An 18,321-nucleotide genomic window follows, 5' to 3' on the forward strand; every position below is an offset into this window, starting at 1 on the left:
GCATCTCGTTACTCACATTTTTCGTATGTTTTACGCATGCGCGCAAATATTCGATGAATTTACGTTACAAAGAACGATGTTTGTTTATTAAGTAAAGCCCAATATTTGGTAAAGTATAATTTGGAAATTCGTCGTCCAAGTTTTTTAGTGTTTATTAAAGGTATTGTGTGTAGACAAAGTTTGAGATTGAAACAGAAAAGAAGTAAGAATGAGATTTAATTGTTTCTTGGTTAACAAAAATGGTTAATTATCAATATTTTTATTTGTTTATATTCTATTTATTATTATTTACGCGACGTCATACTGTACACGTACGAAATACGACTCGATTCGTTGCTGCAACATAACATAGCATGTTATGCGGTATCAGAACTAACGAGTAACGTAATGATACGATAGTAACGAGTACTAATTGTTATAGTAACGAATACATACGGGTATGCTTTTTTTAGTTACTTTTACACCTCTAAAACTACACCGTACGCAACGCTTACGATGCAAGTGTGAGACGAGTTATGCTCATTTACGGGCTACAGTCGGCGTGATTCTAAATAAGTAATGCTCGCAGTGGGGAAGCCTACAACTCGCGTAGTTTCGGTTCCCTGCAAGAATTTCCGAAGATTTCCGAAGTTTTGCGTTTTGGTATTAACGCCACTTGAGCCGCTAAATCAGAAGTTTCCAATGAAAACAAGCATGTTGTGACTAACCTAACCTAACCCTTTGATTTTTTTAATTTCAATTTTTGAGAGAAATCTGAAGTTGCACGAACGTGGTAGGGAACCGAAACTACGTGAGTTGTAGGCTTCCCGTCGCAGTGGCTTGCTTTCGTCGCCGCGAGGCAAGCTATGCTCGCTGTGGGGCCCCACCTTGAGTGGTGTTGCCAAGACGGCCACATCATGCGTGTTGTTTCATTTGCCGGACGCGTGGAATTGTGCGAAGCTGTTTCTCATTTATTAAGGTTATTGTAGATGTTTTCTCATTGATTTAGAGCAAAATTACAGGTGTGTAATCTATCGCTATAGCGAAAATGAGCCCACGCTGCATTCGTTATTTCCGAAATTTTTATCCTACGCAGCATATGCAAAACTGACGGTGCCGATGGCAATTATCATTATAGCGGACTTTACGTTATAGATAGAGGTACTCGAATTTCGTTAATGACGAAATAGCAAAATTTTACTAACGATTTTGGAACTTCATTCTAAGCACTTACAAATGTGTTTCGAAACGCCTATTTTGATTTTACAGCATTTCGTTTTCACGAAATAACCTTCGATGCCGCGAAATTCATTACTATTCGCAATATTCTTGTTGTTTCACGAAATATCCGCGAAATGTCAGAATTTTAACGCGATATGAGTATTAAGTTTCACAATAATACTTTTGCCGCAAAACGTATTCGTTTAGTAAACAAAAACATCGTAAGCCATTTTTATTATGAGATGCGCCATAGATAAGTTGAAGCAAAATAAATACCAAACACTCGGCTTGAAAGCGGCAACCATTTATCAGCGATCCTAGCGGGATGTGGATGAAATTGGCCGTTTGGCCATATTCGTTTCCGTTGCAGAGATACTTATCTCTGTTCTTTTGTTGTTTTGTTTGTAAATAATAACAGAGAGGTTATGGGATTTTAACGTCGCAATACGCCGGTCATGTGAAATGACCAAATGAGGTTTGAAAAGATCCTACGTTCCATGTAAATAGGTAAATGTGAACGAAAATAGGTAGTTGCAGTTTGTTTTGTTTGAAGTTTACTTGATACTTCACAATGCCTAAGGTCATATCAGTATTTGAACGAGCTAAAGAATACAAGCATGAAGGATTCATTGTTTTTAATAAATAAAAGCGGATAATGATGTGTAAATTTTGCAATACGGTAATACCGTATTTACTCGTGTATAGCGCGCCCTCGTGTATAGCGCGCACCACGATTTTTGCAACAAATTCCAAAGAAAATTTTTTTTTTCCCGTAAATAAATTTTATTAACATTTTGTGGTACCTGTTAAGTAATTACGTATGAAACAAATGATAATTTAAATTGATGTGTGGTGATGCGTCAGGAAAATACTTAAACTCTGCTGTGTAGACGGAAGATAATGAAGCGCTGTATTGTCACAACTGGTACGTGAGCGGGAGGGAGGGAGACAGTCAGGAAGGGGACGCGGAGGACTAGATGACTCACCGGTAGCAGCTGCGACGAGGAAGCGAAGGAATTGGGAGGGGGAATGGCGACAACATTCTCTCTCTCTCTCTCTCTCTCTCTTTTATTTTACTAGCTGCGCTGGCTTTCTGTAGAGGGGGAGGTCTAAAAATAAACAAGAGACATGCGAGCTTGCGCGCGCACGTGTGTGTGTGTGTGTGTGTGCTGTGAGCGTGTGTGTGCGAGAGACCAGGTTGTGTGCGTGCGTGCGTGCGTGCGTGTGTGTGTGTGTGTGTGTGTTTGTGTGAAAGAGAGGCCTTGTTGCTTGTGCGTATGTGTGGGGGCTGGCCAGAAACGTCACCTGTCACCAGGCAGTTAACGACTTCCACTCCTCCTCTCCGCCTCACCCAATGACTTTTTTTTTTCCGTGTATAGCGCGCATTCTTATTTTTTTCCTTTACTTGAGGGGAAAAAAGGGCACGCTATACACGAGTATATACGGTAGATTGTAAAAGGAAAGATACCTACTTGTGAAAAACACTGCAAACAGCGAGCATCTCATTTAGAGAAGAAAAAAAGTCTAACATCACCATCAGGTTGTGGAGTTAAAAGGCAAGTGACACTCGTGGATAATATTGTTCTCCATAAACGAGCAAAGGAAATTAAAGTCAAATTTGCAAGCTATACAGTGCATGCATTTGTTTCTGCAAATATTCCCCTAGAGAAGCTAGATCACCCAGCTATGAGGGAATGGTTAAATGAATACGTGAAAGGTTAGTCAAGGAAATGTGTTAAGGTTCTAACGCCCTAATAAACACAATTTGATGGGAAGGAGGCTGGAAAATGTGTAGTACAACTAAATTATAGTAAATTTAAAAAAAAACTTTGAGCCTGAAATTTTACATGTACTAATTTTTTAGGGAACCCTTTCTTACATGTTTACCAAACTATTTGGCCAAAGTGGCCAATTCTCCTGACAGGAAGAAATTAATTATATACAGTTTTGTGCAGGAACATAGTATAGGTCTATTTAATAATCAAAATGTTTAAATACATAAACACAGACTGTAAAATTCTAGACACTATTTGTGATGTAAAATTTAAGTAATGTGTATATAATCTACTAGATAACATTTACACTTCTGTAAGGCTTACGCAGGAATCTAGTGATTGCTGTATCAAGTGTAATGTACAGCTTTGTGTGTGTATCATGAAATTAAATAATTAGTAGAACAAATGCACTCAATTAACAAAAAAAAAAATTTTACCGAAATATAGCACCGAAATCCTATAATTTATTTACCGAAATCAGGCAGTTTTATTTACCATTTTTCATGGGCTCTAGTTATAGACCGTATTCGCTACATTAGACTTTCACTGTACACTTTCCGCGGCAAGATTATTCGCCCGGAACTGTTACAACTAAAAGAATATCAATGTGTTTAGTAAATAAATATTTCATACATTTGATTTGGCGATCAGTAACTGATTGCCAAATAAAATGCATGAGCGTTGTTATTATAATATTTTCAAACAGAAATAAAGTAATATTGTAATGCCTACAGGCATAAGGACAGGGTGGAACGCCATAGCATGGCAAGGATTGCGAACGGGTATTTGTAACAAAACAATTTTTAACAATAATTAAATATTTAATAAAACTTAACAAAAATTAATAACAAAATGTTCATTACGTAACAAGAGTTTAACACACACAGCAAAAGTAAACGAGCCATTATCAAGGCTACAAAAGGTTAGATTTTATGCCGGCGCAACGTGGTACAAAACATGCGCTGTCCCATTAAGGGGCCTCGAAAGAGGGCGTCACGAGGTAGACGCATTTGAAACTGCCAAATTACTAGATTGCCAAAATGCAGGGAAAACCCACTGCCTTATGCACATTACGTGCGTTACAAAAGTAAGTTACAGTAAGTCCTCGGTTTACGTCGGGGTTATGTTCCTGAAAACCGCGACGTAAATAGAAACGACGCAAAATGAGCCATGTTTCATGCCACCGGCCGACCACGGCCCAAGGTCGGCCGGAAGCGCTGGCATACAGACATGACAACGGGCAATTTTATCAGCAAATTACAACCGACAGCGTGGGAAACGAGTCCCAACTAGTACTTCTCAGCTTTATAGAATGGTTATTTAACCAGCTGCTTTATTACCTTTATTGATTGAAATATAAAAACATATATATAGTCGTTTGGAAGACATCTTATGAAGAAAAAAGATAAATTGCAGTGAGCTGATACTGTAGGCCTACTACAAACGCATTTAATCACGATAAAGTTAACAACGGCATGTTTAAAACTCCGGCCAACTCAATGATATCATAGCGACTGAAGTGTAGAGCTGTAGCAAACCGTATGTATTCGTTACTGAGTAACGGGTGCGGAATCTAGTAACGAGTAACGAAACGTTACACACGAATGCATTTCGTTATTCGCATTTTTCTTATGTTTTATGCATGCGCGCGCTTATTCGTTACAAAGAACGATGTTTTTTTATCAAAATTGTGTGTGTAGACAAAGTTTGAGATTGGAACAGAAACAACGTAAGAAAGTATTTTTTACAAATTATAAATATGTATGTTTTTGTTTTTTATTATCGCGTATTTTCACGTTTTTTGTTCTTATCTTAAAAGAGATATTATAATAAAGCTGCTCTAATGAGATTTTATTGTTTCTTGGTTAACAAAAGCTGTTAATTATCAAATACTTTTAATTGTTTATATTCGATTTATTATTATTTACGCGATGTCATACTGTACACGTACGAAATACGACTCGATTCATTGCTGTTACATAACATAGCATGTTATGCGGTATCAGAAGTAACGAGTAACGATACGAAAGTAATGAGTACTAATTGTTATAGTAACGAATACATATGGGTACACTTTTTTTAGTTACTGAAGTGCCAAGGAGTTGGACGAAAAGGGGTAGGAGAAAATGCTGTGTCGTTGCGGGAAGTAGATAACACTTCTACGTGCGAGATACGTGGGTGGCTGAGCGGGCGGGCTGGTTACAGACCTGCCAACTCTCACGATTTTGGTGTGAGGCTCACGATTTTAAGGTCCATCTCACGCCCTCACGCTAAAATAGTGTTTCTTCACGATTTTTCGGGGCCCCAAGATTTTGTTTGTAAAAGTTACAAAACAAGTTTTACGAAAGCTTACAGTAACGAGTTTCCATCATTACTCGAGTCACGTAAAGGAAGCAATTTTGCGTTTTGTAGCGTGTGCCGTGCTGATTTTTCTATCTCACATAGTGGAAGAGGAGACATTGTGAAACATGTAGCTACAAAAAAACACAACTAACACGTGAAGTGTATTGCTTCCAATAAAAAAATTAATTTTGCTGTGAACAGTGATAATAGTGTTACACGAGCAGAATGTTATTTTACATCTTTTTTAATTGCGGCCCTGCATGATCACTACACAACAGCGCTAAATTATGTTCAACTAAATTAAATCTGCAACCTATATTTGTTAAAATAAATTTTGAAGCAGAGACCATGTAACATATGGACAGGTATGTCACTTAAATTTAAAGATTTTCATTTGTTTTTTTTATTTATAACCTGTATTTATGGGCCTGAAAATTTTTATCAAGGACCTCATGATTTTTTAAATTTGAATGTTGGCAGGTCTGGACGTTATTGTGAATCGGCGACAACTTAAATTGAAACATGAGTACTCAAACATTAGCGACGTTAATCCGAAACGACGTAAATCGGTACGACGTAAATAGAGGACTTACTGTACATTATCTAAAAATGAAAATTTACGATACGTTTTACGTACGTTGACGACTCAGGGGAGAACAGTTACAAACCAATGAAGTTAAATTAAATCAAGTTACATGAAATCCAAAAGAAATTTTCCAGGTGGCGATCGAAAGGGAATTTAGACAAAACACACAAAATTCAACAAACGTTTACACTATGGCAAGGGCCACCGCCTTACTCCAACTTACATTTTCTTTCCCCCGAGGTCGCGCACGTCGTACAAAGTTAAAGTCTAACTGACTTACATGCTGGCTAACAATTACTCGAGCTCTCAAAAGAGACTAAACGAAATCAGACGAGCTAGTTGATACAAGTAGAACTAGAAGAACAAGACTGAATAAATTGAAAACGTCTGTTTATATAACATATGTGCCGCGCAGCGCGCATGCTCCAAACGGAGGAGGAGAGGGGAGGCGAGAAGCAAACAGGCATACACTAGGAGGGGGAAGGAAGGAGGGGACGACGAGCCGCCGCCCGCGCAGACGCGCGGTGTTTGAAAGAAGCGGCTATCCTAACGCTTCAATATTATCTTAAATGTTATTGACACGCAGCGCTGCGTAGTGGAGCTCAGCTAAATATAGTTCCAAAATGCAAGGCTAACTGGCCTAACACACAGCCATTTTCACGCTTCACGGCTTGGTGTTATTAACTAAATATTATATTATTATATAATTATTTAGTGTTTTTATTTTTAGTTTACGGAAATCTCTTGTTTATACGAGTTATTATAAACGGGGCACGATAAACGTGATGATTATTAATACATGAGCGTTTTGGTACAAATTTTTCTTTAGTGAAAATCCAATGACATATCTTGTAAACAAATGCGGTACCGTATTTGAAGTAAATACAGGATGTAAAAAAAAGCTTTTTTTTTATATATATATATAAAATGGTCATGTGACATAATTTTGTCCTATAAACTGTCGCCACTATAGACTAAATCACGTTAACGACGTCACGTTCATAAATGAAGGTAGGCCAAGGTTTGGTTGCACTTGTACCTATTATAGCGCAGATGCACGGTAGCGGGCAAGGTTAGGCTTGAACGGGATTTTTTTTGTTTGAAGGTCATTATCAATTCTTGCTGTATTAATGACTTGGCGAAAACGTTAAGACAACCTATAATAAAGTACTATAATGCACGATGCTGGTACTTAACTCGAAACGTGTTTCGAGTCTCGAACTTGATAAAATATGTGACTCAGTTTAAGAGTCAAGTTAATATGACCCAACTAAGCTCGGCTCGACTCGATAAACCAAGACTCAACCCATATCTATTTAAACCTGTATAATTGGAAAATAACAGGTTATATTAACGAAATCTTAATTTTTGTGAGCATATGTGTGAATACTCTTTAAAACGATACCCCACAAGTACGGATGTGATCACCGATTGTGTCAAAATAACCAGAATACCCTACCACGCCACGTAAGTATAGCTTCTCAGCCCGCAATGGATTACTCGACTTGGCCCGCGGCCGACGCAGCATTATCCTGCTATCTATTGTCGACGCGGGCTGTCTGCTGGCGGCCTTGTTGGTTCGGGATGTTGCTAACAGGCGGCGCTAGTGTAGCACAACGATTTAATTCCTTACAAAACAACAGGAGTGCGATAAACGCACGTACGCCTCAAACGAAAACTACAGTAGGGTTCTGCGAATATTCAAAATTTCCGAATTCGAGTTCGAATTTTTTGATATTCGATTCGTCAATTTGAATCAAATTCATTTTACAATAATTCGACTAGCAAAATCTGGCCCGGATACACTAATATAAGACATCCCCCTCCATGTTTAAAATAAATGTAAATGAAAGATTACATCTTCCACTTACAAAAATTATACAGCGAAACCCCTTCAAAGTCAAACATGCTAAATAAGGTAAGCTGTGATACTTTTTATGGTCTTTCCTTTATTTACACTTTCCCGCTTTTTAAACTTTTTTACTATGACCCCATGAAAAGTGGAAATAAGTTTTACTGTAAATAATGTGTGTAGCCATCTTCCACTTTATAAAATAACCAACTAAAACTGTCAAACGTTCAAACACACTAATGATTGCCAGTCTGTAAATTTAGAAAATACAGTACCTAATTAGTATGATTTTATGTTAGTGCTACAGACATATCATTTTTAATTTTTTTTTTTTAATTTTTGAGAATCTGGTTGTGCTTCTTCAATATAGTATCACTTTAATTTTAGTTACCTACTTGATTTAAACTGTGAATTATGCGACAAGTTTTTCAAAGGTGGTATGTTAAAAAATTTTTAATGATCTATGTTATTTTAATAAATATTCTCAAATTTGATTCGAAAAAGATTCGAAACTGTTGAATTTTTTTGAAATTCGATTCGAACTGAAAAATCACAATTCGCAGATGTCTAATAACAATGACTGTAAATAAAAACATAAATTAATGCATTTAGCTTCACATATTGGATAAATACTGTAATAATTAAGTTTCAAATTTTTTTATTTGACATTTATGAATTTGATGTAAATGCATAATTGAAATATTATCAACTGGAAATAAATACAGTGTACTTATAGGGAAAGTGTCAGGACTTAAAAAAATATGGCATTACATGCTGGAAAACATTATAACTGGGTTCCCATGTAATAGCAAGACTGCATGTTGTGCTGTTGTGGTGCCAGCGTGACGTTAAGTGTCGTAAAACTGTGGCGTGGTGGGAAGCGACATCACGTGGGCTGCGTGGTTGCAGGGGCTGCACTGCGACTTTGCGTGCCTGATGTTCCGGCACCTAGTGCAGAAGCCGTCGCAAACAGAGATCCGGGCTATCATCGTGGATGCGGTGCAGATAGAGCAGGAGTTCTTGACGGAAGCGCTGCCCGTCGCCATGATCGGCATGAACTGCCAGCTCATGCGGCAGTACATAGAGTTCGTGGCCGACCGCCTGCTGCTGGAGCTGGGCTGTCCCAAGGTTGGTTGCTCGTGGGCCTTGGTTTCCCAGCGTGGCTATCAACAAGGTGGCAACAGATTGGAAAAACTGGGAAAAGTTAGGGAATTTAAAACAAGTCATGGAAATTTTTGTGATAAGCTTATTTCTGCATTGTAATGGTTTCTTCACTGGCCATTTGTTATAAAAACATTTGTTCAGCTGTATCATTTTAAAATTTGTTTTTGCATATATTTTTGCATTCCCGCCAATAGTACAATTTTCTTAAAATGTGTGTTGAAAAACACAGTGCTCAGCTTATTTAAAACTTGATAACACTACAGGGTAATGCTGTATAGCACAAGTTTCTTCAAGCTCCAAGGTTGGTTAACCTGCTGCTGCCTAATGGATAGAGACATGCAAAAGGTGTGTTTATTTTGTGATGAAAAGTGGTGTTATTTTCCCTTAAAATCGGTGTTATTTTTACCTAAAAGTGGGGTTATTATTTTTTTTATTTTTACAATTTCAAGTGTAAGAAATATGAAGAGAACATTGTAATATAATTGCACCATCAATTGAAACATTATAAATTAAAATTACACAAATAGGTTAAAAAGACACAAGTTTAAGAATTCAGATTCTAAATTAAGTCAACCCAATAATTTCAGAACCAAAGTACTTTGACACAACATTTAACTTTCAAATGAAAAAATAGCCATTGTAGCTCAATTTTCTTGTTTCAAATTAGTTCTCTTGTCAGTGAGAACATTATTGTATTGTAACAAGAAGCGTTCCGAATCAACGTTTGCACACAACATCCACACTGCTTCCAGGCACTTGTCAGAAAATTCAGGTTGTGAAAGTTTTAAAACTTGAAGTGCCTTCACTACATCCACACTGCTTTCCTTCATTTGTTTCTCAACTATCTGTTTTAACTCTCCAAAACCGGTGATCAGCTCCTGGCGGTCCATTTCTTTCAGAGTAGAAACTTTACACAACTTAGCAAGCAAAATAGGGCTCATGTCCGTAATCAAAATATTTTTTGGATTAAAGACAGTCAGTGTTTCAAAGTCAAGTTTGCTTGGATCTGTAGCCATCAAGCTGGTAAGCTTCACCAGAGATTTTGTAGACACTTGCACTACACTTATTTTCACAGCAGCTGCTTTCGTGGTGTTCATGTGGTCCAAAACTAGTTTTGTTTCGTCAAAAAAATGCACTCCTTCATGTTTCCAAAGGACTGCCACCACTTAGCCTAAAATCGTTCAGCCTAATACCCTCTCTGAAACACTATTCAGCCTAAAGTCACACAGCCTAAAGTCACACAGCCTAAAGTCATTAAGCCTAAAATCACTCAGCCTAAAATCACTCAGCCTAAAGTCATTCAGCCTAAAGTCATTCAGCCTAAAATCGTTCAGCCTAAAGTCACTCAGCCTAAAGTCGTACAGCCTAAAGTCATTCAGCCTAAAGTCATTCAGCCTAAAGTCGTAGAGCCTAAAATCATTCAGCATAAAGTCGCTCAGCCTAAAGTCACTCAGCCTAACGTCGTTCAGCCTAAAGTTGTTCAGCCTAAAATGTTTAAGTCTTATGTTATAAGTATCTGACTGCTGTAAAACCGTTATTTTTTATTACAAACGCTCAGTGATTGTAGTGCCATCTAGGAAGCAGTGTTGGAACTATTCTCGAAACCTAACTCTCGAGATTCAAAGCAAAATTTTTGACATCTGGTAAGGGATTGGGGAACCCACAGAATGATGATAAGCAGCATGTGTTCATATGTTTGCATGCATGAAATAGGATTAAATTCGAGCCGAAGAAATAATGACAGGAGACACTTCAGTATAATATCCCATATATAAAAATCACTAAAAATTTGTATTTAGCAGCTATATTTTCTTACCTAAAATAATAACGTTGGAAGCAGTCAATATCTAACTGTGAACACAAGCTTTGCACAATTTATTTGTGAAATTTTTTCACATTTTTACACAAACATAATAATATAGGGGTAACTCAATAAAAGAACGTGTAAATATTAAATTTTATTATCAAGGAATTATAAACATAATCATAACACACTAACAAATATTCAAGTTTATCACAAATTCGGTAACAAAGTAAAGAGCATGACAGCGTATATACTGTACGAAAACTTTGGTACGTGGACTAGTTTTTATGGTATTGGCCATAGTTCTATTGTAGTACGACTGTACACTAAATTTTTAAAACAATATTATTTGTAGTACTGTTATCTTTTAGGCATTACTATTATACTTATCGTAGCCTACATATAAAAATTCCGACATGATAGCAAGTAAGTACCTTGGGCGACAGACTGTGTTCCTTTTTAATATGGCAAACGATGGACCGCATAGAAGTGAAATTTCTTTGTTTTTCTTCTCTTAACAGAATCTCTTAATGAAGAACATCAAAAATGAACAGTAGAACAAAGAATGTGTTGCCTGCAAATGCATTTAATATAAACTTCTTATTGTAAGCACTGATTAATCGCTTACATATCACAAATCTGTTTCTCAGTTTTTCGAGTAAGTTTTCATTTGTATAATTGCGGATTTTTTGACACTTTATATTGGGTTTTTTATTGTAAAAATATGTTGTATTTATACCGCTATTAATAGCATTACTTAAACGAAACCATGACTTAGATCGTACGCTCTGAAATATTTATTTTTATGAACGTAATGCAACATGTAAAATTTTCAAATTTCTCGATTTTCATTATTATCCTATTTACGTAATTTTTTTATGTTAAATATTTTTTATTACGACACAACTATGTTAACATTTTGATAAAAAGTTGTCTTGATATCATCCACATGTATATTACCTCTATGCTTTGTGTACCATACTTAAATTTTATTATGGCACCAATTACGCCAGTTATAGAGCTGTGAAGTCCGGGATTAGTATTTCGAATGATTTGCAACTTACCGAATCCCTGCCATTAATAATGTATGATGGATACTTGTTATTTCCTATTTGTGATGGCATGTGTATGTGACGCTATTAGTTTTTCGGCATTTTTGAAACATTAACGGCGTTAGGTACCTGCCATCTTCGGAAAAATCCGCTGGGGCGTGTTGGCAATGTCAAGGGTGCGATGAGATCTACAACTTATTTCGCGACCTACCATGTTGCCATGCTTAAAGCCAGTAAAAGTCGGGAATAACGTCTAGGTCCCCGGCCATTCCTCCCTTTGACAGCTAGTCAATACAGCAGAAATTCTACATAACAGCTTGGCCGGGGGAATTCCTAGTAAATCTTTAGTTTTTTTTTTTTTTTTAGCTGTTACTCTACTATACTTGTGCATCCAAGCCCAAGCCAAATTATGTGACTATTTAAATTTTTATTCTGCGTGTATATATAATGATATTGTCTAGGAACTGGATAAATTACCACATCACTTTGCTTGTAAATACGAAGTAAATAAAAAGATGGCCTTGAAATACATCACGAGAGAAAAAAAAATCGTTATTCAGAAGGTATCAATTTACAAAAGTGAGTAATTGTTGCTAAGATACAGGATACGATTGAATTCGTGGTAACTCTTTTGTCTTTCATGTAACTTATTGTCCACGTGTTTTGTAGCAAACAGCAAAATAAATCAATATATTAAACGAAATCAATAAATATTGTTTTTCTCATTAGAACATGGTTTGTGTGCAATTATATTATTGTAACTGTTATGTTTATCTCTGCTCCCATTATTACTATCATAGTGAATGTAAAACGATTTTTTGACAGAATTGTGTTGAACTGCAATTAAATCAGAGTTATGGCCATTTTTTAAAGCTTTTTGAAGTATAGAATATCGTTTCATTTGCACAGTACAAGTATAGATTTGTGACATCGTTATTGCTTGTCAAACCAAGTTAAATATTTTTTCTGCTCCTACAAAACTGTCTGATTATTTATAATTCTGATGGCAAGTGCCATGCCATCGTATTCATAAAAGCACGGTAGGTGGTGGCTTCATGTGTATAGCTACTGTTGGCAGTATTTATGTAAAAATAGAAGATACCGTTATTGATAGATGAAAGCAAATGCAATGAGCCAACATTTAATGTATAGTTGCTTATTAAAAGAAACATAAATTTTAAAAATTATAGTAAAAATTTAAGATGTTAAAGTCGCGCCGTCGAAATGATACAGACGTTGCACACAAATATAAAACTGAAAACCGTTTCACTAACAGGTCAAGAATGTACTACTAAACATTATTTATGGAGAAAACGAAGTGGTAGGGGAGTAACATAAGTATTTTCTTACTGTTTTGAAAGCAACCGGCTAGAATTATTTAGCATATTCGAGACCTTCAGGCGCACAAACGCTATACATCCGTACTGAGTGCCTCGCACGTCTACGCGCAGGCCACTGACAATGGGTGTAGTATTTTTTTACGTTTACATCATATCTTAGTACGCATTTGTCTGTAAAGGATTAATTTTATTTATGCATATATATAATTTCTACAAGATTAATATATATTACAGCCTATATAATTCTACAAGATTTCGGAAACGTAAAAGTATGGGATGGAGTACAGTTGTTTGATGGTGATAACAGCTAAGCAAAGCAAAATCAAGACTATTTTAGTGTAGTATTCGTTGATCATTAATATATATATATTTATATCCTTACTAATATTATAAATGCGAAAGTAACTCTGTCTGTCTGTTTGTTACCTTTTCCCGACTGAACGACTGAACGTATCGTAATGAAATTTGGCAAGGAGATAGATTATATCCTGGGGATGGACATAGGCTATCTTTTGTCCAAAAAAATAAATTTAAAACGGGTTAAAAAAATATATCTTAATTTTATGTAATGTGTGTCATAGATATACAAACTGTTAGTGTCATTCCTCTATGTCTGCCGAGCAATAGCTTTCGAGCCATTGCGTTACGTTTTTCTATTGTAAGGAACTAAGTAGAGAGTAAGAAAAAAATAAAGATCTTGACAGTTTGTAGTGTCGCCATATTTGTTTCAATTTTCAATACCGTTTTTGTATATTACAATTTAAATTGCAGAAAAAAATCATGTTTCATAGACACATAAATAGTGAGTGTGTGTCATTTCTCTATGTCCACGAGGTCTCGCCGCGTCAATTTTCTCCTTGGGGCGAACCCATCCGCTTACTTAAATAAACAGCTTTTATCGTTGAATGATTTCATGATTTATATCATGAAAATCTGCTCTCATAAAAAAGTTAGTTTTATAGACATTCAATAGGTGTCTCGCTCTCTCTGAAGATCAATCTATGAATCGTTACAAATTTATTTCCTTTATTTTTTTAGTTTGATTTGATACAATATGATTTCACTAAAAATAAATTTCTACCCATTCCTATTTTCATTTCCACATTACGAAGTTTCACTTATTCCACGCGGAGGGACTCCACGCAATATTTTTGCATGCAATTAAAAACTATTTTTTAATGATGCTAAAGAAGTATAACTTCTCATGCGCGTACCTAAGTACACGCACCCATTTTTTTATTTAATTTCTTCTATATATATTTTTTCTCCTTACCTAGGGCACTCATAATTCTTTTAAATTTAACGTGTATGTTTTCAATGTCATTAAAGTTGTACAATTTTTTTTGTCAAATTGGTCATTATTTATACTTTGTTTCATTTTGGAAACATACGTATTTTAGGTATTATGACAAATAAAAAAAATTAGTTTCACTAACATTCTTAGGTTTTTATTGTGTGGATAGTTTCAAGTTTAATATTATGTAGGTACATAAATTCTTAAACTTATAAATTTCTTCGAAATTCATTCATTCTATTTGTCAATATTTTAATTTTTTTACAGTACCTACTTATTTGCAAGGAGTTTGGTTTAGTGTTTATAATTTATCTGCTGAGCGTCAAGAGTCTTAGGGTTGCTGAGACCGAAGACTAGAAATATTTATCAATTATGTAATATATTGTTAAAAAATTTGAATTTTACTTTTTCAGTAAAGTTGATTTTTTTTGTTAGTTAGAATAGTTACGTGTAATTGCCATCTTCCTTTATTTCATATTAAACATTATGTTTGGTTGAGTGTGAGATAATTTTATTTATGTATGTTTTGATTTCATTTAATTTCTTATATATATTCTTACCTACCTACTTCTATTAAATTTCAGGCGTATGTTAATATTTTCATTCCAGTTGTATAAATTTCAGGAAAGATATTTTTTTTATTAATTAGAATAGTTACGTGTAATTGCCATCTTCCTTTATTTCATATTAAACATTATGTTTGGTTGAGTGTGAGATAATTTTATTTATGTATGTTTTAATTTCATTTAATTTCTTATATATATTCTTACCTACCTACTTCTATTAAATTTCAGGCGGATGTTAACATTGTCATTCCAGTTGTATAAATTTTTTTGTCAAATTAGTTGTTATTTATACTTTTTGTTTCATTTTGGACTATGTTTTTTTTACTTAATTCAAAGATTTGTGGTGTGTACAGGGAGTGATATCTCTATTAATTTCTATACTCCTTTGGATAAGCGGAATATTGCCACCACAGTTTTACATATAAACAAATCCTACAAATGTTTTAAACATTATGACAAATAAAAAATAGTTTCACAAACATTCTTAGTTTTTTTTGGCGTGTATAATTTGAAGTTTAATATTATGTATGTACGTAAATTCGTAAACATAGAGTTATTTATTAATTTATTTAGATAATTATTCATAGGTAGGTAATAAGCTTTCTATTTGTCAATATTGTTATTATGGTAGATAGGAGTACAGTAAATGCCTACGTTCTTATATTCCTTTATATCTCTTTCGATTTGGAGTGTTTCCGAGCCATTCGGGGTCCTCAACATCCCCCTCCCCCCTATGTGGTTAAAGCCCCAAAATTTCGAAAGTTTAAAAATTTTAAAAATCTATCTCTTTCGATTTTAAGTGTTTTAGAGGCAATCAGGGTCCTCGAACCCCCCGCCCCCTTCTGGGAACAAAGCCCCAAAATTTCGACAATTTCAGGAATTTCAAATATCTATTCTTTCGAGATGGAGTGTTCCAAACCATTCGAGGTCCTGAACATCCACTTTCCGCAAAAAAGAAAGCCCCAAAATTTCGAAATATAAGAATATATATAATTGGATGTTGGCATGTATGACGTCGATAAACTCTTACACCGTTTGACCGATCGCCATGAAAGTTGGCACATCGAAGTGTTTTTATCATGGAAAAGATTTTTATACTAACCATTTTTTTGTAACTCGCCGCTAGATGGCGCTGTAGCGCATCAACTTCTAAACCTTTCAACCGATCGCCATGGGTAAACAGAAAACCATAGGTCACAGATACACAACAGTAATTATGTGTCATTTCTTAATGTCCACCACACTGGACATATCGCTATCCATTTTGCTGTAACTCGCGGACAATATATCACCCGGTGTTCAGCCCGGGCAAAGCCGGGTACTGCAGCTAGTGTGTGTGTGTGTATGTATATATATATATATATATATATATATATATATATATATATATATATATATATATATATATATATATATATATATATATATATATATATATATATATATATATATATATATAGACACACACACATATATATACGTTAATGTAAGGCAGTCAACAACAAAACGTGCCAGAAGATGAGCGCAGTATCCTGTAACCAACCGCGGCCTCTCGTCACATAGGCTACTGTAAATAAATTGTTACGTTGATGTATTACGTTTCTTCGTTTTCTGCAGGTTATCTACCACGCTAGGCCGGTACCTGACTCGCATACCTCTGGGTTGCTATCAAGGGTAGCATGCACGGCCAGTATTAGCTATTTACATAGTAGAGCTAAAATTCTTCCAGCTACGTTGAACCGAAATTTGATAACTAACAACAAACCAAATAAAATACTGAATATGGCAGGGCTGCATAGTATGAGAAATCACGTGGTAAACATGTTAACAATTTTTTTCCACAAAAACCTGCAGCTGTAAGGACGAAAAGACTGGGGGTTATACATGTAAAAAAAAATCTGCGTTTTCTAAATGTGATGATATGAAAAGTGCATATAAATATAACATTGCTTGGTAGTACGATAAACAATATTAGGTTAATATGTAGTGTACGGATTAGCGCCAAAAAAAAATCGTACAAATCTGAAATAACTTTCATTATATGCTCTTTTACGTCCTCTTTTCATAACCGCCTGCGGAAATAAGAAATTCCAATTACTTTTTGAGATATCGCCGTTCTTATTTTGCAATAAAAGACCTATGTAAACATTTGACCGTCACCATTTTATATTTTGCCGATTGCGCGTGAATGACTAAATAACAGAAATTTTCCATTAGGTAAGGTTAGTTACATTATAAATACTTCAAATTAAACGGAAATTAAAAATATCAATTTATTTTACTTGTTGTATAGTTTTAAGTATTTATAATGTAACTGACCTGAACTAACAAAACGGGACAAAGGTAGATTAGGTCAGGTCAGCTACATTATAAATACTTTGAAACTGAACGGACATTAAAAATAATAAAATTAATTTTAATGGTTGTTTAGTTTTAAAGTATTTATAATGTAGCTGACCTAACCTAACAAACCGGAACAAATGATTAACAGTAGGAACGAACGTAATTTTTTAAAGCATAAAAATTTGAAACGTTAAAAACTCACCTAAGTTGGAGGTGGCCTATTGGTTCATTTGAATATTGGCCTATCACGAACTATCACGTGACAACATTATCCAAAAAAAAAACAATTGATACTCGTAAACAAAAAACAATGTTGAACGCCGTGTTAATGAGCAGGTATAGTTATTAAAATTTAAAAATTCGATATCTCCAAAAGTAATGCGTATTTCTTATCTCTGCAAGCTGTAATGAAAAGAGAACATAAAAGAGCATATAATAAAAGTTATTTCAGATTTTTATAAAATTTTTTTTACAATAATTAAAATTTAAAAATTCGATATCTCCAAAAGTAGTTGGAATTTCTTATCTCCGCAGGCGGTTATGAAAAGAGGACGTAAAAGAGCATATAATGAAAGTTATTTCAGATTTGTACGATTTTTTTTTTGGCGCTAATCCGTACACTACATATTTACCCAATATTATATTAATGACTATAACAACTTGATAATGACCGGATATTTTGTCAATTATTTAGTGAGCAAGCAAATTGCATATATAAGGGCGTGTGTCAGGTCGTGTCTCAATTGGTTTAGAGTGCTCTGTCGTGCTCAGGTTTCTACGACATTTATTCATCGTACAGAGCACTCTGGCCGTCTCGATAATGCGCTGAGAGAGTGCGAAAGAGCGAGAGTACCAGAGAAAGCGATGCTATATACTTGCTGCACTCTCTCGTACTCTCTGCCATCCGCTATATTGTTTATATTTGTAGAACGTGGTTATTGCAAACGGTGGATATGTTAAAAATGGTGCTGAGACATCACAATATTTCAATGCAACAAAGCA

The 18,321-nt window shown here is 35.1% G+C and overlaps 1 protein-coding gene across 2 annotated transcripts in view; it reads left to right on the forward strand.

Moving 5' to 3' along the window:
• Nucleotides 1-18,321, forward strand: part of LOC134527211 (ribonucleoside-diphosphate reductase subunit M2 B) — a 230,808-nt gene that overhangs the window by 163,926 nt on the left and 48,561 nt on the right. For both annotated transcript variants that reach the window (XM_063359678.1, XM_063359679.1), the window contains exon 6: nt 8,666-8,884. In XM_063359678.1, the coding sequence (XP_063215748.1) occupies nt 8,666-8,884 (219 nt within the window). The remainder of the gene's footprint in view (nt 1-8,665; nt 8,885-18,321) is intronic.

This window comes from Bacillus rossius, chromosome 1, assembly GCF_032445375.1.
Source record: "Bacillus rossius redtenbacheri isolate Brsri chromosome 1, Brsri_v3, whole genome shotgun sequence".
In the NCBI taxonomy this organism is placed as follows: Eukaryota; Metazoa; Arthropoda; class Insecta; order Phasmatodea; family Bacillidae; genus Bacillus; species Bacillus rossius.